At 43.8% G+C, this 27264-nt stretch overlaps 1 protein-coding gene across 1 annotated transcript in view; it reads left to right on the top strand.

Moving 5' to 3' along the window:
* Positions 1-27264, top strand: part of LOC119957898 (ryanodine receptor 1-like) — a 463450-nt gene that overhangs the window by 57351 nt on the left and 378835 nt on the right. The window contains exons 4-7 of the mRNA XM_038786087.1: positions 4533-4553; positions 19079-19153; positions 23379-23457; positions 25967-26079. Of these exons, the coding sequence (XP_038642015.1) occupies positions 4533-4553; positions 19079-19153; positions 23379-23457; positions 25967-26079 (288 nt within the window). The remainder of the gene's footprint in view (positions 1-4532; positions 4554-19078; positions 19154-23378; positions 23458-25966; positions 26080-27264) is intronic.

The raw sequence follows: 27264 nt of genomic DNA, 5'->3' as shown, positions 1-27264 counted from the left end.
AATAAGTCAAAGAGTCTTGGACGAGTTGCTCTAAAGTTAAAGAAACAGTGATTGTCAAGTTCAGTTCTGGATCTCGGAGGAAATACCCTATTGTCAACAGTCTACTGGGAGAGGGAACTGTAAAAGAAAGGTTCCAGGAACACCTTTCGCCTTTAAATTAAATTAAGTCAATGGAAAAGAACTGGAATCTGGAAAAGATCCTGTTCAGTGAGGTTACGAGTGAGGATTAGAGGAAGGCTCCCAATGCGAAAGCTGCAGGAAGCAGGTTTGAAGCAAAATTGGCTTGTGAGAAGGCTACAGATCCTAAGCGATGACCAAAGATCTATAACTCTTTACTATGGCCCGTAATGCAGTGGTGTTCTGTTGATGTGGCTCAATACTTGAGATAATGCGTAGAAAGCGAAGCTTGAATGCTTGTGGCAATGCAGGGGAGAGGACCATTGGAAGGAGAGATTGAAACCCTGGAGGTGGCCCCTTGTGGAAGGCATCGAGAGAAGGCATTGTTTGGGAGAAGATTCCAAAGCGAGCACTCGGAGCATTGAAATGGGAAACTCTCGTGTGAAGGACAAGAGTTCCAGTGAGACCAGTTGGCTAACCTGTGATACGTGCCTGAGGGGAGCTGCTGAGAGATCCATAGCATCTGTTTGGGCTGGCATCTGTCACTGGGTTTCAGAGTGTTGTGTACCTGACCACAGGTCATCTTTTGGATTACTGAACTGTACACATACTATGAGCATTAGAGTATTAAATGGCTTTGTAACTTGTGCTATCCTAACAAACCTGTATCTATCTGTAAAGGTATAGTTGTGAAGCGGTGGGTATAAGTTGTGAAGCGGTGGGTATAAGTTGTGAAGCGGTGGGTATAAGTTGTGAAGCGGTGGGTATAAGTTGTGAAGCGGTGGGTATAGGTGTGAAGCGGTGGGTATAGGTGTGAAGCGGTGGGTATAGTTGTGAAGCGGTGGGTATAAGTTGTGAAGAGGTGGGTATAAGTTGTGAAGCGGTGGGTATAAGTTGTGAAGCGGTGGGTATAAGTTGTGAAGCGGTGGGTATAAGTTGTGAAGCGGTGGGTATAAGTTGTGAAGCGGTGGGTATAGTTGTGAAGCGGTGGGTATAGTTGTGAAGCGGTGGGTATAAGTTGTGAAGCGGTGGGTATAGTTGTGAAGCGGTGGGTATAGTTGTGAAGCGGTGGGTATAAGTTGTGAAGCGGTGGGTATAAGTTGTGAAGCGGTGGGTATAGTTGTGAAGCGGTGGGTATAGGTGTGAAGCGGTGGGTATAGTTGTGAAGCGGTGGGTATAAGTTGTGAAGTGGGTATAAGTTGTGAAGCGGTGGGTATAAGTTGTGAAGCGGTGGGTATAAGTTGTGAAGCGGTGGGTATAAGTTGTGAAGCGGTGGGTATAAGTTGTGAAGCGGTGGGTATAGTTGTGAAGCGGTGGGTATAGTTGTGAAGCGGTGGGTATAAGTTGTGAAGCGGTGGGTATAGTTGTGAAGCGGTGGGTATAGTTGTGAAGCGGTGGGTATAAGTTGTGAAGCGGTGGGTATAGTTGTGAAGCGGTGGGTATAAGTTGTGAAGCGGTGGGTATAAGTTGTGAAGCGGTGGGTATAGTTGTGAAGCGGTGGGTATAAGTTGTGAAGCGGTGGGTATAAGTTGTGAAGCGGTGGGTATAAGTTGTGAAGCGGTGGGTATAGTTGTGAAGCGGTGGGTATAAGTTGTGAAGCGGTGGGTATAAGTTGTGAAGCGGTGGGTATAAGTTGTGAAGCGGTGGGTATAGTTGTGAAGCGGTGGGTATAAGTTGTGAAGCGGTGGGTATAGTTGTGAAGCGGTGGGTATAGTTGTGAAGCGGTGGGTATAAGTTGTGAAGCGGTGGGTATAGTTGTGAAGCGGTGGGTATAGTTGTGAAGTGGTGGGTACAGTTGTGAAGCGGTGGGTATAAGTTGTGAAGCGGTGGGTATAGGTTGTGAAGCGGTGGGTATAAGTTGTGAAGCGGTGGGTATAAGTTGTGAAGCGGTGGGTATAAGTTGTGAAGCGGTGGGTATAAGTTGTGAAGCGGTGGGTATAGGTTGTGAAGCGGTGGGTATAGTTGTGAAGCGGTGGGTATAGTTGTGAAGCGGTGGGTATAAGTTGTGAAGCGGTGGGTTATAGTCTGTGATGAAGCGGGGGTATAGTTGTGAAGCGGTGGGTATAGTTGTGAAGCGGTGGGTATAGTTGTGAAGCGGTGGGTATAAGTTGTGAAGCGGTGGGTACAGTTGTGAAGCGGTGGGTATAGTTGTGAAGCGGTGGGTATAAGTTGTGAAGCGGTGGGTATAGTGTGAAGCGGTGGGTATAGTTGTGAAGCGGTGGGTATAAGTTGTGAAGCGGGTGGGTATAGTTGTGAAGCGGTGGGTATAAGTTGTGAAGCGGTGGGTATAAGTTGTGAAGCGGTGGGTATAGTTGTGAAGCGGTGGGTATAAGTTGTGAAGCGGTGGGTATAAGTTGTGAAGCGGTGGGTATAAGTTGTGAAGCGGTGGGTATAGTTGTGAAGCGGTGGGTTATAGTTGTGAAGCGGTGGGTATAGGTGTGAAGCGGTGGGTATAGTGTGAAGCGGTGGGTATAAGTTGTGAAGCGGTGGGTATAAGTTGTGAAGCGGTGGGTATAGTTGTGAAGCGGTGGGTATAGTTGTGAAGCGGTGGGTATAAGTTGTGAAGCGGTGGGTATAAGTTGTGAAGCGGTGGGTATAGTTGTGAAGCGGTGGGTATAAGTTGTGAAGCGGTGGGTATAAGTTGTGAAGCGGTGGGTATAAGTTGTGAAGCGGTGGGTATAGTTGTGAAGCGGTGGGTATAGGTTGTGAAGCGGTGGGTATAGTTGTGAAGCGGTGGGTATAAGTTGTGAAGCGGTGGGTATAGTTGAGAAGCGGTGGGTATAAGTTGTGAAGCGGTGGGTATAAGTTGTGAAGCGGTGGGTATAAGTTGTGAAGCGGTGGGTATAGTTGTGAAGCGGTGGGTATAGTTGTGAAGCGGTGGGTATAGTTGTGAAGCGGTGGGTATAAGTTGTGAAGCGGTGGGTATAGTTGTGAAGCGGTAGTGTAATATCGTTCATCCTTTCTTTAATTTTTTTATTCTGTTGTTAAAAGTTCAGACTCTGACTCTGTTCAGTAGTCGCTCTTTGTGCTTCTAAAATAAATAAAAGTTGGGACCAATCAGGCCTACCTCCACCCCAGGATCTGACTTGGCCAGTAGTAACACCAGCTGTGCTACTTTTCCGAGCCTAAAATCAAAACTGGATCCATTTTGCTTTTATTATATTGGATCCATTTCAGTTGTGGCTTTCGGCGAATGTCGTACTCTTCCATCAGCAAATCAGAACTCGACTGTGATCCAGATAGATTTTGTTTAATTCACACTCGGGTCGAGAGTGTAACTGGCAAGGCTAGCATATATTGTCCTTGAGCGGTGTTGGTGAGCTTTCTACAACTCAGAGGGCACTAAGAGTCAAACATATTATCTGAGTCTGGAGTCACATGGAGACCAGACCAGGTAAGGATGGCAAATTTCCTCCCTTGAAGGGGAACCAGATGAACTTTTACAACAACCTGGTAGTTTCATGATCGTTATTAATGAGACTAGCATTCTATTCCAGATTTACTAATTAATTGCATTTAAATTCCTTCAGCTGCCATTGTGGGATTTGAACTCATTAATCCAGGCCTCTGGAGTAGTGCGGTAACATTACTGCTCTGTTACGATTCCCCATCAGTGTTAACATTTAGCATAGGGATAGATCTCATGGACATTATACGATGTGTACCAAAGTGTCTGATGTTAGCTGCTATTTGTAGGGTACATTTTTGAATTTTGGCATACACATAGCCAAAGAATATGTACAAAGCTGCTTGAAAGGTTCAGGTCACACAAAAGTGACCTAGATCCATATACAAGTAACCTAGATGTAAGCACAAGTGGTATATTTTATTTTGCACCAAAACACTGATGTTATATATTTGGATATCTGCCAAGTGACTGTATATCACACGAGCAGGGTTACGTTATGACTGATGTTTAATGACATGTTGGCTTTATCTGAAACCACAGCTTTTCTGCTCCTCAAGTTCTGATTCGAGAAGTCCCAATAAAAATGTGTGTTTGATAACTGCAGTACATGCTATCTTTTTATCCTTCACAGGAAACTATTTAATAAAATATTCCTGGAAGTGGTTCGATCAAGATTTATTTTACACCAATACTGTGGCTTCCCCATTTGTAGCAGTAAGCAGGGATTAAGTTGCTCTAGTTTCCAGTGATTAACGGTCCAACATTCTATGTAATCCTATGACCATTGTCATTGCATCACGATAACCACTATTTCTGGCTGTCAGATATTCTACTCATGTGCTTTATGTTAATTTGACCTATTGTAATATCTGCTTTGTTTTAAAACACTGTGCCAACCACGTTACTGTTGGCCACCGGAATAGTGGGTGGGGGTGACGGTCTAGAAAGTGGAGCAAATAGAAAATAATATACTTTTTCTGCTTTTCATTTTTATCCACTATGCAAGCCTCTTGATCTGGACAAATGGGTATGTTTGTGTGTCTGTACTGCTCTGTGGTTTTGTTGCTGTGTACCTTATAAAACATTTGAAATCCCTTGTTGTAGGTGATTACAAGTCAGTGCATGAGCTCTAACACATTTCACTTCACTCATAAAGGCCCTGTTCATACCTGACATAAAGATCTCATTTCATTGCATTCATTTTTACCACAATGTGCTAGATCTTTACTTGACCTCTGAAGTTCTGGTGTAAAATGGTGTCTGTGTTAAATAAGCACATGGTATTTCACAGGAAAACTGACTTATTTTAAACTATTTTTTGTGGTTCTGCTCAAGAGGTATAAAGAACAATTTCTCAACGTGTTTGTTTTTTTAATTATCAAAATCTTGACTCTTCTTTACATTCAGATTTTGCCTCTGATTTTCTCTGCGCTTTCTGTTCATTTTGCTTCATTTTTATCTTTCCTAACCGGAACAAAAATACCGCTTGGAAAAGCAAACTCTGATTTAGTGAGGTTGGGAATGAAGGTGAAATTATCTGCGATTGCACAAATATCATATGACCCAATAAATTTCTTGATACTTTCACAAGGTATTAAAGAGGAAAGATGAAAGCTATTAAAGAGGAATATCACTCTATGGGGAAAGTAACTTCAGTGTACAGTTCTATACAGACACACATTTTGCTACATCTGCCTGTAAGGAGATATTTACATGATCACACCAATATTTGCTGTTCATTTAGCTGCTGCAGAGCTCAATGGACATTTACACCTGTTCAACACTTGGATTGGACTCCTGAATCCTGCTCTCTGTGTTGAGACACATGTCACTGGTTCAGTTTTGGTTTCCATGTTATCCTACCTATGTATGCTATGAAGCCATACTATATTTGAACAGTGAACCACGGCTCTGGGGATCTTTTTGATTTGAAACAGCCATGAATTCCCCTTCCAAGGATGAAATGTTTTTATTAATTTCTCCTCCTAAATTTCGATGTCGCATTTTCTTCTCTAATATCTCTTCTTTCCTGAAGATGAACCTCATTGTCGACATCACTGGCCCTCTGGCACTTTACTATGAGGCAATGATCTGTTCAAATATGGCTGCTACCAAATCTGATTGCACCTTTATCATTGAACTGCACTGAAACAATTGTTGCAAATGAGCCTCTTGAGGTTGAGTGGGTCTTCTCTTCTAAACATAGATTTTCAATGTGACATTGCATAATAAACAGGAGCTCCTTGAACCTGCTCCACCATCAGTAAGGTCATGGGTGATCTACCTCCGCTCCACCCTATCCCCATATATCTTGATTCTTAGTCCCCGAATTCTAATGATCTCTGTCTTGAATAGAATCTACAATTGAAAATTCATGATTCCCTGAGGTAGAGAAATCAAACGATTCCTAACCCTCCGAAGAAATGTGCCCATCTCAGTACTAAATGGCTGACCCCTTACCTGAGGCTATGAACCCAATTCTAGACATTCCAGCCAGGAAAAACGTCCTTTCGGCATCTACCCTATCCAGAGTCCTCTAAGATTTTTACGTGTTCCGATGAGGTTACATTTCATTCCATTCTACTCTAGTCCATTTGAGGTGCGCTCTACTCTGTGGTCGAAATTCTGTTTGCTGACAGCGGGATTCTCTGATGTGGCTTCAGTGGGAAATTCCGCTGACAGCAGCGGGAGCAGATAACCCAGCCGCCAGCAAACGGCACACCGCCTCCCGTCACCGGGAAACATGTGGCTGGGAGGCCGGAGAATCCCACCCTATATCTCCTCATTGGACACCCCTTTAATCCCAGGATTCAACTGAGTAGATCTTTGTTGCACACCCCCTCTAAGATGAACATATTCTTTATTGGATAAGGAGACATAACCGAACAGCACTTTCCGTTCTCGTCCACCAAAATACTGCATAATTACATTGAAGGCTGCCTCCAGCTGGAAGACTCTACACCTATTGTTCTTACTCATGCATCTTTTACCTTTGTGACCAGTGTGCTGATTCTTCGCCTGTTCCTTCACGATGGCACCCAGGAATAAAGCAGTCAGATCTATCACATTTGACCAAAAAGGCATTACAAATAATTGATCATAAATTTCCCACTTATCTATTCTGTAGAAATATTGGCCATTAGCCAGAACAGTGTTCTTCAAAGTCATGGGCGCGTCCCGCGGGTGGGTCGCGGGCGGGTGTTGGGAGGGTCGCGGAGCCGTTGTCCGCGGTACCCCTGAGTGCGCAAATCCCCGCGCAGCAGCCGGCTTTTCACAGTGCCGGCTGCAAGCGGCCAGGAACATCTTTAAAAGAAAAAAAATCGACCACATTGTGCATGTGCACCGATAATCGGGCACGCATGCAGTGCAGACGCAATTTTTAAAAATGGTTGCAGCTTTTTGTTTTACAAGTTCTGTAGTGGTTTTTATTCATTTATTAATTTATTTTATTCATTAAATTTTCTTTTTTTTTTAATTTATTTTATTCATTTTATTTTTTTATTTTTTTAATAAGTTTGGGGGGGGCGGGGTTTATTTGTTAAAATTTACAGGAAAACAATTCAGAACTTTGGACAGATGGGTACTCCATACTTTTCGACACCAGAAGGCTTCACCTTCATCCAACAGGTTCTATTGGAGGAGTGTGTATGAGGGCCAGAGGGACCCAAACCCATTTGCTCCATTTTTGTCAGCAGCAAACAAGATAAGAGAAAATGGTGGGTCGCGAAGGTCGACCGGGTTGGGTCCCAAAGGTCAGCCGGTTGGTAAAGTGGGTCCCCGGAAAAAAAGTTTGAAGAACACTGAGCTAGAATATTAGGCGAAGGACTATGTTGTCCTGTCGGGTCACATTTGCACCTGATTTGCGCACTCAGGAAGCGATTCCCAATCCTTAGCCATGCAAATTTATGCATGGTGAGAATTGCGAGATTTCCCAAGAGAATCCTGCTATTGGGCTGCCATTTAGAGCCGGCCCAATTGCGAGATCCCGCGGTTAGCCATCACCCGTTCCACCCGCATGACGATCCTGAAGAGAGACCCCTGTCTGGAAGCTTCCCCAAGAGTCACAGCCCTACCTGGAAACCATTGAGCAGTCCAGACAGAGGCGGTGAAAAATGTTACTGCTTGAACACTCATCTGGGCAAAATGTCTGCTGGCTCAAAGACACGAAGCACTAGGTGTCAATTCCTGGAAAGAAAACCAGTCAGCTGTGTTTAAAACCCCATCAGATCTTTTGAGCTGCAAGGCAAACATTCGTTTCTCTTTCATTTTGATTTTACTGGCTGTTTTTGACAGTTTCCCCACACACAGCTGTAAGCATTGCTCTATTCATTTCCCTTCATGCTTGAGTAACTCTAAAGTGCTCCAACCTTAATGTTTATAAATATCAAGCTTTGATTGATAAGTCCTGGACCACTTCAAACTGAATTAAGTGATTTCCAGTCACTTCCCTTCATGCCTGAGTGATTCTGAAGTCGTCAGCTGGAAATTGACAGCACTTAACTCTGTTTGAAGTGGTGGGAGGGTGGGCCTCTGATGGAATTTGGGGGCAACTCCCTTAAAGAGTTACCTCCTTGACCCACCACGAGGTCCACTGCGTTAGGACCATGCTTGTCAAGAGCAGTAGCAATTCTCTTCCATGTGATTTCGGTCCAGAGGACCGGATTTCACGCAGGCCCGGAGAATATGGTCCCCGGCCCGCTAAGTTGATGTAAATGGGTTTTAATGACCCATTTGTATGCCTCTGCTAGCACGGGGTGTGAACCTTGATCCCAACGCCAGCATCAGAAACAAATCAGTGCCTGGAGCCAATCCCGTTTTCTTCACCGCCGCTGAATTCTCTGCCTCACTGGAACTCTGTTACCGGCGGTGTGAGGTGGGAGAATTTCGGCAATTGTAATTAATAGCTATCTTTTTCATGTTGTCTGGTCCCAAGATACAGGTATTCACAATTATGTTTGTCCACCCTTCAAAGCGGGTTTCTCCATTGTTGCAATTGTACATTGAAAATACTTCTATTCCCCACAAATAATGATGTTCCTCTTTAACACCACAGCTCCCTGATCAAGGAAGAAAGAGACCATGCTAATCAGAAGCTTGAAGTCTCCAAATTTGGAAAGGAGAATAATGAATTCCCTCCTTTGCTAAATTTATGCCCTGAATAACTGTGACGTTTTGACACTGCACAAGTTTGTTACTGAACTCCTACTTTAAAAAAAAATGACTTGACTTATGGAAGCAAAAAGCACATTCACACTATATATTGAACACACCTTTTTCCAATGAATTGCTGTAACTTTTTTTTACACCATTTCCTTGCTGTTCGAACATGTTAGAAAGATTGCCACAGTGAAGGCAACCCTCCATTTGGCTGAACAGGGCCACTTTTCCTCCCAGTGTTACAACCCTTTAGCAAGCCAAATACAGTACACGCCACATAAAAGCAGCTGGTGGTGGAAGCCAACTTTAAGTGCATTGATGACTGCATGTTGTTACACTTAAAAGGCAAACACCATATCTAAAGACCAATGCAAGGCCTTTTAATGGCTGCTCTCCCTATCGAAGATAGAAATTGTGTTTTACAGGAGAAATATAGCAATGTCAACACAGATATAGGTAAGCTAGCCAGTAGACGATATGAGTAAACTGTCTGGTTTTATCTGGTGTGTACTGTATTTCTGTTTATTGTGTTGTGGTGATTTTATAACCTGGTAGTTAAAGGGTTATTTAGCTAATAGAGATTACTAAAGTTAAAATAACATTAGTTAAATGTAAAATGGTTGTTATTATAACCTGATAACACCATTATTTGTAGAATGAAGGTGTGCGCATTGTTATATCAGGTAAGTAATTTGTAATTATTGTTTTTTCATACTTTAGTAACGGAAATCCGGAATTAAAACTCTCTTGATTTTGAAACCGTTTTACAGCCGTTCAAATTCACTGTTGATTACTCTTGAGCAGTTAGTAATTCGGTTCTTGCAAATCTAATTAGGAAATTTACCAAAAAAAAAGAATATTTTGAAGGGCATAAATGTTGGTGAGCAATTACATTTAGTGCCGATACAGCACTTAGGTTGATTTATGCGCTAAGTTATTAATCTCCCTTTTAAGGACTTTTTATTGTTGCATAGCTTTTTAATCATACGTCCCACAGCAGCCTAAGGCCGTAACAAGTGAACCCGCGTTACTGAATGGTAGAAAGAAATAAATGTTAATAGGATCAGAGCAAAACACTCCAGATGTTGGGGAAATCTGAAATAAAACAGGGCGTGCTGGAAATACTTAGCAGGGCAGGCAGCATTGTGAGGAGAGGAACAGGGTCAATGTTTCAATATCAGTGACATTGGGGATGAAATCTAATCAGAGAAGCAAGGAATTACTATTGGCATCAACATTTGAATAAAATTTGTAGCTTCATTCGCAACAAAGTTAGCAGTTTCGGGTAATGAAGTTCAGTTTTAGTAGTAGCATAAGTAGCTGATAACTAATTGGCGTCCCTCTTATGATCCCGGCTGGTACTGCTGGACAGTTGGATCCCAGAATTGAACCCTGGCTCACTAGATCATAACATTTAAAATTTTTTGTTTGGAAACTTGGATGACCAGGGTCACAGGGCTGCCAATGAACTTTGTAACAAAAGAATCAAACATTAATTGAGCATGGAAAGATGGAGTATGTTTTGGAAGAGGCGTTTTCAGAACCCCAAAATGTACCATGGAGTTCAACCAACCTCTCCCTTTAATGTATTGTTGCTTTTGAAGCACACGGCTTGTTCCCCAGGTGTGGTATTACAATTATGGACACGTGGGTTTTTAAACACAAAACAATGGTTATTCCATGAATTCAACTTAAACTTTTTAAATAAACGTTGGATCCCTTAACACCCCTTACTTCAAAGATAACCCCGAAAATAATACAACACTAAATAATCCCTCAAAATGTTCCTCCAAACTTCCAAAAGACTTAACACCTTTAAACAGAAACACATCAGGTTAAAGACATTACTATTATGAGTTTAAGTCCCCCAAATGATTCAGAGATAGTCTTTCATGACAGAGATCACAGCAAATCCAGCTCCCTGCCAAACACAGACACACCCAAGCTCTTTTCTCAAAACTGGTTTTCTCCTTTCAAAACAGCTCACAGCAAACCAGCCAGGCACTTTTCAGCTGCTCTCTCAAAACTGAAACCAAAAAAACAGCAAAATGGCTGAGCTAAAAACCCAGCTCCACCCACACTCTGACATCACTTCAGTAATATGAGCTGCTCCATTTCTTAAAGGTACTCTCACATGACAAGTATAATAAAATGCTCCTTCATCCCACCTATAGCTTCAGAGGTACACAGATTTTTAAAGGGTAACCCAAGCTATAAAATATATCTCGGACTATAATGTCCTTGCTAAGCACGTAGTCCATGTAAACCAACAGACTGTCTAGTCAGACATACTAAACTCTAAAAGCAAGTGACAGATTCCACCCAATACAACTTCTGTGGATTTCTCATCAAGTCCAGCCAGATGCTCAGCACATTGCGAGCCCACTGGACTTGCTGAAATCTGACTTCCCCTCGAGTGTTTCTGAACTCCACTCTCAAAAATACGCCACCGAAACGTCCCCCACACAATGTTTTCTCCCGGATACCTTCACCAAGTATCCTCTTCCAAGATTTCAGTCTCTTTTTTTCAGTATCCCTCTGAATTGAATTGCTACATTCATTCAAGCTTCCACATTGGCTGACAGATACTCAGCAATGCCAACAGAACATTACTGCTCACAGGCTGTGCTAAGATGTCACCGAACCTTTGATTTACCTCCGATGTTTGGTTTATCACTTTAAATCTAGTACTTCAGCTGCCTCTTTAACTCCGAGCTCCTTCTCTGCTTTTTGCATGAACTTCGCCCAAAAGGATCTTCTTGTTCAACTTCTTGTTGTGTATTCCTTTAACTTAATTATCTTCCTGAAACATACTTTTTGTCCCAACTGCATCTAAACTAAACTGAAGTCTTTAACCTTTCAAATGCAGGACCACAAAAATTCAACTTACTTAAAGCTATGCGTTACTTCTAATACCTGCAAAATACAAATATAGACTATTTAAAACTACCTCTATTTCCTGACACTCATACAACCCATTGCAAATTGTTTTCTAGTAACTATTGGTCGATGTTTAAAACTGTTGTCTGCTTTGCAACACCGCTAAACTCAAGTTTGAACCCCGATGTGGTAAATTTGGTGGCGGATGAGTATTTAATCAGGTGGGAAGTGCGGGCCCCACTGCCTTCCTGTCTTCCCTTACGATAAACTTCAACATTTTAATTTGCCTTAATCACCTGCAACACATGCACACTAACTTTTGGTGATTCATATAAAAGGACACCCAGATGTTAGACTAACTGGCATGAGGTTTCCAATTTCTACTATTCTTGGGATGCTTTTGTGTCTTCTACTGTGAAGACCGATATAAAATATTTGATTGGTTTAGCCAACACTATCCTGATACCATTGTAATTGCCTTTATTTAAGTTTAAGGCACTAGCTTCCGTCTCTCGTTTCCTGTCCTCAAACTAAATGTGAAATTTTATCATGTTATGATTACTCTTACTGAGAGGATTCTTTACCATGAGGCTAGTAATTGAATAAATTCAATGACCCAGCCTGCCCACCTTTCTGAGGAAAGCAAATGCCGTAGACTTTCCACCTTCTGAGAAAAAAAACCCCCTCATCTCTGAAAATTTATTTCTTAAACTTTGACCCCTAGTTCTGGTCTCCCTATGAGAAGAAACACGTGGAATCCATCAGATAACGTCTCTTCAGGATCTTTCATGTTTCAATAAGATCACCTGCCGATTTCAAATTTCAATGGCTATCTGCCCAACCTTACTTCATAAGATAAACCCTTCATCCCAGAATATGTCGAGTGAAGGTTATCAGAACTGCTTCTTCAAATGCATTTATATCCTTTTTCAAATAAGGAAACCAAAACTGTACCTGAGATGTGGTCTCACAAAGGCCCCGTACAGCCGCAGTAAAACCTCGATTTTCATATTCCATTTTCCTGGCAAGAGATGCCAACATTCCAATTGCCGCCTTAATCGCTTGCATACTATTCTTTTGTGATTCATGTACAAGGACACCCAGGCCCCTCTGTACTGTAACATTCCGTAGTCTATCTCCATTTAAACAGTAAACTATTTTTCTACTTGTCCTGCAAAGGTGCACAAGTTCACATTTTCCCACGTTATACCCTATCTGCCAATTTTTTGCCCACTCATTTAACCTATCTCTATCCCTTTGTCGACTCATTACCTCCTCTTGACAACTTCCAGAACCAGGATAGGTAGGAAAATATAAAGTAAGAAACTACATCGAATATACGCAATGGTTTAGGCAGGACCACAGATTCCTGCCCACTTGCTGTCCCAGATTTTCCGTCCAGCCGGCGATGGGTCCCGTTGCAGATGGACCAGAGATACCCGGCCTATGAATTCAACCTCCGGGCTGCCTTTGCCAATTTGATTTGTCCAAACTATATGAAGATTAAAATCTCCCACGATTATTGCAGTTCCTTTCCAAAATGTCTCCGTTATTTAGGGCCTCACGGTAGCATGGTGGTTAGCATCAATGCTTCACAGCTCCAGGGTCCCAGGTTCGATTCCCGGCTGGGTCACTGTCTGTGTGGAGTCTGCACGTCCTCCCTGTGTGTGCGTGGGTTTCCTCCGGGTGCTCCGGTTTCCTCCCACAGTCCAAAGATGTGCGGGTTAGGTGGATTGGCCATGCTAAATTTCCCGTAGTGTAAGGTTAATGGGGGGATTGTTGGGTTACGGGTTACGTGGGTTTAAGTAGGGTGATCATTGCTCGGCACAACATCGAGGGCCGAAGGGCCTGTTCTGTGCTGTACTGTTCTAAGTCTAAGTCTAATTTTATAATTTATTCTCTGTCTACAACGCAGCTATCTATTTAAGGGAGCTAATAAATTACTTCCATCATGACTTTTTCCTTTGCTATTTATTACCTCCGAAATTATTCTACAGTTTAATCTTCTGAACCAAGATCATTGCTCATTCTTTATCAACAGAGCTACCCTGATATCCCTGAATATTCAGGACACTGTCTTCGTCACTGCAACCATGAGCAGAGACTGCTGGCCTCTTCAGGAAAGTTGGCCAGAAGCCGACTTGCTCCTTGCAAGCCCATTTTGCGGCTATAACATGCTGCAGGCGGATTAAATTGGCTAACAGTGGAACGTCTGCCCTTCACTCAGGAGACTGTCTCATCCTCAGGAGGTGGCGGCCAATCTGATTGGCTGGCCAATCTTGCCAGCTGCGCAGCTCAATAGTGGGCGGTGCAGGAAGAAGTCCAAAGAGGACAAAGCTACGTTCTGGGATTTTAGATATGGGGAAGGATCCTACATCCTAGGAAGAGGGGTGTGGGGAACCAACTTCCGTTGGGCAGGAGCTGCTGAAGGAGGGGTATGGCATCTTGAGGGTGGTGCCCCCTTCCTTTCCTGCCTTTGTTCTTGTATATCATAAAACTCTGCCTGCCAACTCCTCCGACTGCCTGTGTCAGTCATATTATGGCACAGGCAGTGTATTATTCAGGTCAATAGGCTTGCCAACCAGCCTAATTGACCTTTATTTTATGACATATGGAGGGTGGGCTGCCAATTTCCAGCTCCCACCCACTTAGTGTATTACAGGCAACAGCTTGGGGATGGGCAGGAAGGTGGTGAGCTGGCCACCCAACCCATTTGATGTATCCCCTGCCTCCAGCCGAAAACAGTTGAGGAACTTAAAATCCAACCCTCTGTCTCTACAATGGTCATCATAACATATTTAGGGGCATATTATAAACATATTCAACATGTAACAGGGGCTGGATTGGCGCAGGGCTAAATAGCTGGCATTTAAAGCAGACCAAGGCAGCGCAGGTTCAATTCCCGTACCAGCCTCCCCAACAGGTGCCGGAATGTGGCGACCAGGGGCTTTTCACAGTTACTTCATTTGAAGCCTACTTGTGATGATAAGCGATTTTCATTTCATTTCATTTCTTATTTCTATTTGTGTTATCAATTCATCTATCATGTTAAATTCTTCCTTTTTGTTTTAGCCATTTTCCCTACTCTGACCTTATTTATTGGTACACTCTGGCTTTGATCACCCCTATTGCTGCCCTGGGCTATCCGCTTGTCCTTTCCTGACCTAAAACTTCCCCCAGCCCACCCAACTTTAATGCCCTCTCGACAGCCTTAGTTATACGATTCACCAGGACACTAGTCCCAGTGATGGTCAATCGAAGGCAATAAACTATGCCGTTCTAATTCCAGTGATTTCCCACTCTCTATAACCCTGACAATCCCCTATTTGTTTTCTGTATATGGGCCCTATTTTAGCATAGTTACATCCAAGAGCAACTATAGATTGGCTATGAGATCATCTTTTAAGCTCTCTCTGCTTGTTTCTCTACAGATAAGAATCAGAAAGGCTATGAACACCAGTAAAATTCATGTCCACTTGGCAGATTGTTGGGAAACTAACTATTGTACTACTGTTAATGTTAAATAATTTCACATGAAAATACAGCCAAACCACTTCATTCCTCTTGCCTATGTGACTTGTTTTCTGCACGACTGTAGAAACAGTCTGAATATGTTTGTATATTCTAATCTTCCATTCTTCCAGTGTTCAATCTCCATCTATGGTAGGATATTCATTTTCACTCACTGATTTATGAAGGGAGTTTCTTGAAAGGGGGAGTCCCTGGGTTATTTGTCATGGTGGGTTGCAGGTAACATCTTAATGTCATTGAGCTTGAACATTAACTGAAGAATGAGAAAGACAACGTCAAAGGTAGGTAATTTATAATTTCTCTTCCCCCCCATTGAATAATGCCTCCTGTTTATGGTGCATCCGTGTCAAAATCTAGGTGCTGTAAAAAAACTAAAATGTCACGTTCAGCAGATGTGTCACACTCGTATTAGTGAATCTCAGCACAGGATCTCCAAAATGGGAATATTTATCCTCACTGCTGCCTTTCTTATCGATGTGCTGTGTTCTGAACTGTAAATACATGAGGGAAAGTAACATTTTTGAAATGGAGGAATCATTTTCCCAACAGATTTGGCCTTCAGCTGAGGGGGGATCTAAATAGGTGATTTGTTATGGGCCAGGGTTTAGAGAACCCCAAAGTGTATCATGGAGGTCACCTGACTCACAACGTTTAATAGATTGTGGTATGGGGAGCACACGGCCCACTCTACAGGGGTGCCACAGCAGAAATGGAAAAGTATTTTTTAAAGCGAAAAAATGTTTATTCTATGAACTCAAGTTAACCTTTTTAAAACATATAGTGATCATCTTAGCAACCATTAATTCAAATATAACCCCCAACGAATACAACACAAAGTAAACCTTTAAGCTTTCCTTTTAAAATCCATACAACTTAAAAGATCTTTTACCAGAAGCACATCAGGTTAAAGTCATTACTGTTATTAGTTTTAAATCACCAGGTCTGAAAACGTAACTAAAACAGACCCTGCAGCAAATAGCCTAAAACAAAAGTAAAAAGCTCATGGACAGTCCAGCTCCATCCACTCTCTGACATCATTGCAGTAATAAACACCCATTTGTTAAAGGTACTCTCACGACAGATACTTATATACACACCCATTTGTTAAAGGTACGCTCACTACAGATCCTTATACACACACCCATTTATAAACACCCATTTGTTAAAGATACTCTCACTACAGATCCTTATACACACACCCATTTTTAAACACCCATTTGTTAAAGGTACTCTCACATGACAATATAATATTAAGGAGTATGGACAGGGTGGATAGGAAGCAGCTGATTCGCTTAGTTGAAGGGTCACAAGGGAGGGGGCATAATTTAAAAGCGTGGGGGCAGGAGGTTTAGAGGGGGTTTGAGGACATGTTTCACCAGAGGGTGGTGGGAATCTGGAATGCACTCCTTGGGAAGGTAGTAGAGACGGGAAAGCTCACACCTTTAAAAAGTGCGTGGATGAGCAATGCCGTAACATTCAAGGCGATGGGCCAAGTGCTGCAAAGTGGAATTTGTGTAGACTCGACCGGCTGATGGGCCTCTTCTGTACCGTATGACTCTGGCTACGACTTACCACACCTCAATCCTCCCATTTCTCTCTGCACAGGTTTACAGGATGATTGATTAGAAAGGCATAGATTGACCCATTTATTGAGTTGAAGGCACATTTTTAATAGATTCAGGTTGTCTTACTGACCTTTAATTACTGAAAAACAATTGATCATTTTGCTTCTTCATTTTACTTTTGTCTGCTACTCTTTGCGTTCTTTTGGATTTAATTCATTTTTGTTTAGTTTAATCCTTTTCCGTGTTTTTAAACCTCTTATTCCTCCAACCCGAGTGATGTTATAAATTATGGTTTGTAAATTGGGGCAGGATAATTAGTTTTGCATCGATGCTAGGATGAACCCAATATGTCCTCCGGCTATGTCCATTTTGTAGTATGTGAGCTGGAAGCATGTTTATTTCAGTACATTAGGAGTATGAAACATGTTGACAGGTAAACAGAATCAAGTCAAATGAAATTATGATCGCTGTAAGTAAAACGCAAGCTTTCTCCATACAGTCTTTACAGTATACAGTGCAGATTGTGTCCAGAAATGGACGTGCATCTCCCAGGAACAGAGTTTTGTATTATTATGCGTGGTACAAATAGAATAGTATGCCACGGGCTAACAATTACTGTACAACAAGTAGTCTTGGTCCACTTTTAGATAGAAGTTGCGTTTAGGCTGCTGTGATCTCCGGAGAGATCAATCAATCACTTTAAACAAGATATTTGAATTCCCAGTGGCCAATTTAAAGCATTTGCGTGACAAGATTTCAAGTTTTAAGACTCTTACTGTAACAAACTTTTTAAGAGCAACATTGACAAAACATACCAAGTAAGCAACTGCTGCTCTGAACTACTCTTAGCAATGCTTTAATGCAACCGATAGCTCTACGCTGTATACATGTACATTACAGCACATTCCCAGGATTAGAGTCTTGGAAACAGTCCACAGCCATCTCCAGTTTCTAATGGGCTCTCGCCGCTTATTTCGCCTGATTGTAATACCGAGTGACCGTCAATGGGCACTTCCCTCAGGTTCCAGAGAATTTCCAAGTCCAAAGACGTGCAGGCTAGGTGGATTGGCCATGATAAATTGCCCTTAGTGACCAAAAATGATAGGAGGGGTTACGGGGATAGGGTGGAAGTGAGGGCTTAAATGGGTCGGTGCAGACTCGATGGGCCGAATGGCCTCCTTCTGCACTGTATGTTCTATGTAAAAACTGAAGACCATGACTAAGAGTCGATGAGTATTTTTTTTTTAGTCCCCTTCATAAAACCTATGACCAGGATTTTCTGGCGGTGAAGGCGGCTTGTCATTTGCCAGCGGCGGGATTTTCACGTCCCGCCGAAGACGATGTCATTTTCCACGGCCTACAGGCTGCCAGGGAACCTGCCACCCATTGGCGGGTCAGCTCCGCTGCTGGAAAACCCACCGCGTGCAAAATCCCAGTTTATTTATATTGGAATTTGGATTGGTGATAGATTTCTTTGGTTTAACAATATGAGACTTATTGTCCTCTCTCCAGTTGGCAGCTTTGTATACGTTAGCATTTAGAATAGAACAGTACAGCACAGAACAGGCCCTTCGGCCCTCGATGTTGTGCCGAGCAATGATCACCCTACTCAAACCCACGTATCCACCCTATACCCGTAACCCAACAACCCCCCCCCTTAACCTTACTTTTTTTTAAGGACACTACGGGCAATTTAGCATGGCCAATCCACCTAACCCGCACATCTTTGGACTGTGGGAGGAAACCGGAGCACCCGGAGGAAACCCACGCACACACGGGGAGGACGTGCAGACTCCGCACAGACAGTGACCCAGCCGGGAACCGAACCTGGGACCCTGGAGCTGTGAAGCATTTATGCTAACCACCATGCTACCGTGCTGCCCAGAGGGTAGCTTTATGTATGTGGACAACAATAACACTGAGAGAAATCCAAAGATGTGCAGGTTGGGTGGATTGGCCATGCTAAATTGCCCTCAGTGTCCAAAAAAGGTTAGGCGGGGTTACTGGGTTACGGGGATGGGGTGGAGGCCTGGGCTGAAGCCGGGTGCTCTTTCCAAGAGCCGGTGCAGACTCAACGGGCCGAATGGCCTCCTTCTGCACTGTAAATTTTATGATAAGTCAGCTAGCTAGAAGGATCGTATATTTCCACCTGCCTTTAGCCCAATCTGTAGATGCAGATTTCTCCGGGCAGCTCAGAATATTCTTCATCCCAGCCGTCAGGTCAGTGAGATTTTTTTAAAAATGCAGTTACTTGGGTCAAATCACCTTACAGGCGCTTTTATCTGCCGTCGCATTAACAAATAAAAATCTGTTTTGTTACAGAGTACATATTGGGTTTAATTCCTTTCACTGGTATCTTTGTCAGGTATGTCAAGCATTGATTTGTGAAACTCATAATGTCTACCCTTTTTGTATGCAGTCGTCCCAGGGAGGAGGCCACAGAACCCTTTTGTATGGTCATGCTATTCTACTCCGACATTCCCACAGTGGCATGGTAAGTCACGAGCATTGAGACAATAATTCTTTTTTTAAGGTTGCATTTTGTCCTTTTGTTTAAAATGATCCTCAGAAGGTTTTGCCTTTCTCTAAAAGAAAGCTCGCAACAAACTTGGTGAAATGCATTGCCATTAATTGGCAGGAAGAAAATCAGACGCAGTGGCTGCCAATAGAATAGAACAGTACAGCACAGAACAGGCCCTTCGGCCCTCAATGTTGTGCCGAGCCATGATCACCCTACTCAAACCCACGTATCCACCCTATACCCGTAACCCAACAACCCCCCCTTAACCTTACTTTTATTAGGACACTACGGGCAATTTAGCATGGCCAATCCACCTAACCCGCACATCTTTGGACTGTGGGAGGAAACCGGAGCACCCGGAGGAAACCCACGCACACAGGGGGAGGACGTGCAGACTCCACACAGACAGTGACCCAGCCGGGAATCGAACCTGGGACCCTGGAGCTGTGAAGCATTTATGCTAACCACCATGCTACCCTGCTGCCCCCTGCTACCCTGCTGCCCCGCAGTGTCATTTCTCAGAAAACCTATACATTTTGCCTTTCAGAATATCATGAAGCAATCGGTTTCTGATTGCTGCATGTTTACTGTTTAGACCTGCCATTTAGCTCGCCCATTGTAGGGATACTGAGGGATAACCGCAACATCCTAGGGATGCTATTTCATCTGGAGAACCTTTCCTGATAGAATTAAGGGCATCACTCAGTGAATTACTAGAGAGCTGCAAGACTATTTTCATTGTTAGGAAAAGCTTATAACGGGATGTCTAGTTTGGCAAGCCATTTGATGATTCCCTGAGATAGTAATAATAATCACTTATTGTCACAAGTAGGCTTCAAAGAAGTTACTGTGAAAAGCCCCTTGTCGCCACATTCCGGCGCCTGTTCGGGGAGGCCAGGCTGGGAATTGAACCCGTGCTGCTGGCATTGTTCTGCATTGCAAGCCAGCTGTTTAGCCCACTGTGCTAAACCAACCCCTTTGTCAAGTGGACACCAGGTATTTCTCGTGACGGATCTTGTGGGCAGGTTGATGGGACATGTTTCATACCCTGAGGTGTATGGGCATAATTACACTTCGGGACATCCTTCATCTTCCATTTGTATAGCAGGTGGTATTGCTTTTGGTCTCTGGTGTTGATGCCAACCTGCACACCTCCCTGTTGTCTGCTAATTCATTGAGAACTTCCCCGTGAATGTTGTCAATAAGGCACAGTGCCTGAAAGTGGCTTCCCAATCTGAAAAATGAAGAAAGAATCGAACATCTCAACCACAGTTCCATTACAGGGTCAACCGACTGAGTATCCTAATATACTTTCAGGTAAAAAAAGATAACACCGATATGAAATTTCATGAGGCTATATTTTTATTGTGGTTTGTGGGATAGAGATTTGAAAGGTACATTCTCCCCTAAAGGTGAGGAGGCCATTTGTTTAGAGACTGTTTGCCAACATTGATAATGGAACTGTCTAAATAAACTTTCCACGATGTGATCACATCGCCATTTCTGTTGCCACCCCAGTTTCGCTTCACAGCGACAAACACCTAAGCTGCAACTCTCGCGACTGGTTTTTCAGTACCATGGGAGGGAAAGTTATGGAGCCAATTGAGTGGGAAATGTGGTTACTTAATTGGGTGTGGTGCAAAATTTCAGTTTTCCCCACAGCAACATTTTTGCGGCACGTCGAAAATTACGCCAGCTTGTGGTGGATTTGTATTTGGAATACGTTTTCATGCCATGAATACTAACTAACCTGGAACCTTTTTCGGTAAAGTCCTGTAAGGTGGATGGGCACAGTTCAAGCAGGAATTGCAAGATGGATGAAGGACCTAAAGGGTGGGGGGGGTCAGAACTGTTGATGGTGGGGTCCTGAAGATCATATTGACTATGCTGCTTGGCGGAGGGGACAGTCGGAAAGAGAAGTTGTACTCCATACAGGGACAGGTCCAGTCCAGTGTTGGAAAGTCAGGTTGGGTCACAGGAGCATGTATCCCCATCGCACATACTGGCCAGTCATTCACATGCCTTTTGTGTGCAGAATTCCAGAAGCTTTGGCCAAAATTGCCATATGACACTAAGGCTGATCTCTCATTCACTCTTCTCACATAGCTGGCCTCTCACAGACCTACATTATTGACGATTACATGAGAGACTCCTGTTGAGGATATGGCACTGGCATGTACCCTTGAGGAACCTGAACAGGTCACTGGCCCGTTTCCTGCACTGGACCTAGGTTCGCCAGGTGATCTCTTGTTGCTCGCCACCTCTGTCCAGGCTGCGTTGGTCTGGTGAGAGGGTCGCCTTTTGCCGTCTTCAGGAAAGAGCCCTTCCTGCCTTTCGCTGGAGGAGAACATGCAGGGAGGCATCACTGAACTGTGGGCCTGATCTGCTTCGGCAGTCAAACATCTCACCAAAACGTTTGGTAGACTCGAACAGTGGGGAGTCCTGGCTGCACAGCCTCCCTGAAGATTCTTTAATAGGTCATCCGCATTGTCAGCCGATGGTGTGTTTCAGCAACGAAAGCCTTCTCCATTGCTAAATTGCTTGTGCATTGCATGCTGTGGGCATTTTGAATTTTAATTCTAATTGTGTGGGAAAAGGCAAGAGAGAAAATGGAAGTGGTGCTCCGTTCCAGTTAAAATGTTGGGAATGACACGCTGCCAGCAAAATTCCAGCTATGGGTTTTATTTTGCCACCAAAGTGGTTCATGTGAAGGGTATGTCTGCTGGCAGAAGGCAGAATGTGAGGTCAATCAGATACAATCCTGATTGATGCCAGTACTCCCATTATTGGAGCTCAACGCTTCAGTTAAGGCTATCTTTTAAATACAAACACCTGGAATACATTCAGCAATAGCGAGGGCCCCCACCAGTTTTATTTAAAGAAATCAGTGGCCACTTTCAGGTTAATTGTTGTTGGATTTCTGTTGGCTCTGGCTGCGTTTGTAGACATGTTTCATGGTTTCTAGAGGAGTTTAGAGTGGCTGGAGTTTGCAGGGAGTATGGCATGTGTTCGAGAAGTTCTTGACTTCAAGGATTCTGCAGAAACCACTCCCCAATATGGGTGTAGCAGTTTGCATCCCCCTTGGAATGCAGCATGCCAGGGAGAATGAACACAGGTGGCACAAGGACAAAATTTCGAGAGCGAGAAGGGCCCTCCGGAAAGGCAATAGTTACTCAGCTAGCAATTCTCCCACCTCAGTGAGGAATAATAGGTCAGATGTCTCTCTTTCACTAAGAAGATCCTTGCAAATATTTTTCTCCGTCTCCGAACAGGGCAGGACAGCATTGCCCGTGTCCTGAAGGTAACTAGCTATGAACCTGTGTGCATCTGACTCATTCTAGGCTCAAGCAGGGGTTATTTGCAACATCTCCAAGTTTGCCATCCATGGTTACATCGGGAGCTGCCACTGAAGCCAGGTGATAGAGCAAGCTTGTAGTTTAGTGAAGTATTGTTGCTTTTCCCATGGCGCGGGTACCATTGGATACATGAATATTACTTGCTGGCACTACATGCCAACTCTGTTAATGCCCCATGTCCTGGCCGTAGTCACAATGGTTTTGTCTGCGGCAGTCTGCAGTCCTTGGCTGCATTTGAGCCACATCGACTAACCAAAAAAGAAGTTGATTGTAGAAAACCTGACCAGAAATGGGATGTGCTGGTTGCATCCTTCCGTCCTTCCCTCTCTCCCATTTTAGGTGCTCCTCAGAATACTTTGGAGCAGCCAGGCAGCAGAAGACCCATTGGACTGCTCAATCACATTTTTTAAAAAATGGTGACATAGCATTCATTATACGCATGCTGCCAATGCGTGTGTGGTCTGCACATTGTGAGTCACAAGCCACAAAGGATAACCCTTGGCTTGCTCCAGATGCTTTTGTTTGCTCCAAACTGGAGCATGCAATCCAGTTCCCCATTCACCAATTGTCCTGCACCTTAAGTGGAATATTATAGCCCCTCCTGTGAGCCAAAGTCAATGGACATTTGAGCGGCTAGCCACAAAGTGCTGTAAAATTCCACCTCTTACCTTGCCTCTGTCAATGTAGCTTTTAAAATGTTTCATCATTCTTGTATAGCTAAAGTTCTGTTAATCGGGTTATAATTATAAATCTGATGCTAAGAGTGGATGTAGTTCCAGACTCGAATGTTCAGTATTTCCACGACGATTGGGCCATAATCCTTCTCTTCATTTTGTTTCCAGTATTTATGTTGCTTGACCACCTCGAGGTCTTTGACAGACAAATTATCCTTTGATGTTGGGCTTCAAGAAGATGCTTCAGGTTTGCCTGAATGTTTTAATTGCTTGGCTACGTCTGTTTTATGTACTAAGGGGCAGAATTTCCGTGGGAAGGCTGGTTCATGACTTCCATCGTAACTTTGGCAGCAGATCATGGAAACACTGAGAGATGCCGTAAACAGCTGTTTACATTCTGTTTTCAGGAATCCTGTAGTTTTTTTAAACTGACGGTACGGTGACAAAAATTATTACTGTCAGAGGTATTTATTTACAAAAAGATGAGGGGAAAAGGATAAAAGTCGGAATCAGGCCCATTACTTTATTGCGAAAGGGCAATTTGTTTTTTTGTTTCAAAGAGCAATTCTGGTAATGTGACTTATTAAGCAACTCACTAAAGAACACAATTTACAGATTATTTGTGACAGTTTGACACCTAACAAGCATGTAGTCGATTTGTAGCGACGGCTGCATGCCCTTGTGTGGAATACCTTTTTCAGATGTCATGGGCCAGGGTTTAGAGAACCCCAAAGTGTATCATGGAGTTCACCTGACCCACAACCCTTAATAGATTTTGATTATGGGAAGCACAAGGGCCACATTACAGGTGTGATCTAAAGTATTTTTAAAGCAAAACAATGTTTATTCTATGAGTCCCGGTAACATGTAATAAACCCACAGTAAACATCTTACCAATTGCCAACACTGATAACCCCCCCCCCCCCCCAAAAAAAGAAGTATTACTCGATTGGTAACCCTTAGTAACTTTCCGAACAACGTCCATAAGCCAAAACACTTTCTAACAAAAACGGTAGGTTTGAATTCTCTACAGAGAACCGTTATCACTTTTAAATTATTAAGTGATCTAAACACCTCGTTTAACATACAGAAAGAGAGACCAGTATACAGCTGCTTGGTTTAAATGCAGCTCTCCAATTGAAAGCGCAATTAAAACACAGAGGCAAAAAGAGCTTCCAGCTCAAAACGAAAGTAAAAAGCAGAATCACATTCCAGCTTCACCCACACAATGACATCACTGCAGCCATTTGATAAAACACACTTTTCTTAAAGGGACTCTCACATGACACAAGCCTCTGTGCATGCTTAGAAGCCTAAAAGCTTTGAACTGCATTGTCTACATTCAGTTTCATTGTCCACTGCCTTAAAGTTTGTTCATGATAACCTTAACTCCACGTGCACTGCGGATGGGCCTACACCTGAGGCACTGCCGCAGTTCATGAAGGCAGATCACCCCACCTTCTGAAGGACAACTAGGGATGGACAATAAATGCTAGCCTAACCAGTGGTGCCCACATCCCGTAAATTAATTAAAAAAAAAAATCCCAATCTTGGTTTTGCTCTCTGAATTATTTTTTAAGTGATTTAATTATTAATGCTTTTAATTTTCTGACTGGATGTCTGAGAATTCTTTAATATGGTTGGCTACTTGTACAGCATGATCCCAGTATGGGCAGCACGGTAGCAAAGTGGTTAGCACAGTTGCGTCACAGCTCCAGGTCCCAGGTTCGATTCCGGCTTGGGTCACTGTGCGGAGTCTGCACGTTCTCCCCGTGTCTGCGTGGGTTTCCTTCGGGTGCTCCGGTTTCCTCCCATAGTCCAAAAATGTGCAGGTTAGGTGGATTGGCCATACTAAATTGCCCTTAGTGTCCAAAAAGGTTAGCTGGGTTCACTGGGTTACGAGGATAGGGTGGAGGTGTGGGCTTGGGTAGGGTGCTCTTTTAAGGGCCGGTGCAGACTCGAAGGGCCGAATGGCCTCCTACTGCACTGTAAATTCTATGATTCTATGAATACTATTAATTACATGTCGAGAGTTAGTAATAATCGCTTATTGTCACAAAGTAGGCTTCAGTGAAGGTACTGTGAAAAGCCCCTAGTCGTCACATTCCGGCGCCCGTTCGGGGAGGCTGGTACGGGAATAGAACCCGCGCTGTTGGCCTTGTTCTGCATTACAAGCCAGCTGTTTAGCCCACTGTGCTGAGTTACAGTCTTTGTCACAGGAAATGGCTAGAAATCAGCAGATCTTTTATTGCGAAAACGGTAAGCACTTTTGGTTTGGCAGTGGCTGCACAGTGTACGTGTGTGATTATGTCAACTTACGTTTACACAATGTAAAGAGGGCGTGAATAAAGTGAATATCAAGTTACTTCAATCTTAATGGTCTGGATTCCCCGGCCTCCCAGCCGCGTGGTTCTTGGCAGCGGGCGGCGTCACGCCATTCTCTGCTCCCGCCGCTGTCAATGGGATTTCCCGTTGAAGGCCCCCCCCCCCAATGCCGTCGGGAAACCCGCGAACGGGGGCGCGCTGCTGGCGGAATTCCAGTGAACAGCCGGAGAATTCCGGCCTATTTCTCGGAGACAATTGAAATGCGTATGGTGGGTGTGTGATTTTCTTCATAGCCTTTTCTTTTAAAAAAAAAAAGAAATCGGTGGGAATTGAACTTGTTCATCTGTAAATGTTTTTGAAACATTCAATTGAGTTGTAAAAATGCAAGAGGTTTCCCACCCTGAGGCTTGTTACTGATGTGATGTGTGCAGGAGAAGCTTGCTGGTGGACCATTCATCCAGCCTCCAAACAGAGGTCGGAGGGTGAGAAAGTACGTGTCGGTGACGACCTCATCCTCGTTAGTGTGTCTTCTGAAAGATATCTGGTAGGTTTCTGCTACTTATTTACTGTTTAGATTCTGGGGTATAACCATGTCATATTTAACGTAGAAATAGCTGTCATGGTGCTGAACGTTGTGGTGTATGAAATATTTAGAAGAAATAAACTGGAAAAGGATGTGTAAACCTCCAGCATTGTTTGGGGCAGTGAGACAAAACTTTATTTAGTTTAATATAATTTTCTTACCGTGAATAATTTAAAAAAAATATAAATTTAGAGTACCCAGTTAATTTTTTCCAATTAAGGGGCAATTTAGCGTGGCCAACCCACCTACCCTGCACATCTTTGGGTTGTGGGGGCGAAACCCACGCAGACACGGGGAGAAGGTGCAAACTCCACACGGACAGTGACCCAGAGCCGGTATCGAACCTGGGACCTCGGCGCCGTGAGGCAGCAGGGCTAACCCACTGCGCCATCGTGCTGCCCAGCGTGACTAAATTTATTGTAACATCCATATAGTGCACCCATTAGGTACAAAAAAGTAATCAAAGAGACACGTGGAATATTAGCCTTTGGAAATCGAAGGCTGGAATATAAAGGGGAGGAAGCTGTCCTGAGTCCCAGTCAGACCACGTTTGGATTATTCTGTGCAGTCCTGGGCACCAACATTAGAAAGGATCATTGGCCTTGGAAGAAAATGCAAGGCCGATTCACCAGAATGGATTGGCAATGCTAAATTGCCCTTTAGTGTCCAGGGATGTGCAGGTTCCGTTGAGGGATAAGGGGATAGGGCGGAGTGGATGGGACAGTGGACCTGGGTGGGGTGCTCTTTCAGAGGCTCGGTGCAGACACGATGGACCGAATGGCCTCCTCCTGCACTGTAGGGTTTCCATGATTGCTGCCAAGGCTCCAGGGGCTAATGTGTGAGGGGAGATTATCCTTAAATCCTAACTGGAGCCTTCCCCCAATCATTCGTAAGATCATGGTTGCTTTGACCTTGTCCTCAGATCTACTTTCCTGTCTGCGTCTCACTGTAACTCCGCGTCTCACTGTAACTCTTCACTTCACTTCCCCATTGTTCAAGAGTCCTAATACATTCAATGACTCGGGGCTGGATTCTTCCGGCCCACCCGGCGTAACATCGCCACGGGCGGGACACGGACCCTGTAAAGGTCCGTTGACCTCGGGCGAGAATTTCCAGTCGCCGGGTGGGTGTGGCTGGAGAATCCCG

Source organism: Scyliorhinus canicula, chromosome 27 (genome assembly GCF_902713615.1).
Source record: "Scyliorhinus canicula chromosome 27, sScyCan1.1, whole genome shotgun sequence".
Lineage (NCBI taxonomy): Eukaryota > Metazoa > Chordata > Chondrichthyes > Carcharhiniformes > Scyliorhinidae > Scyliorhinus > Scyliorhinus canicula.
The sequence above is the reverse complement of the archived record's forward strand: the minus strand, read 5'-3'. Positions and strand labels throughout refer to the sequence as shown.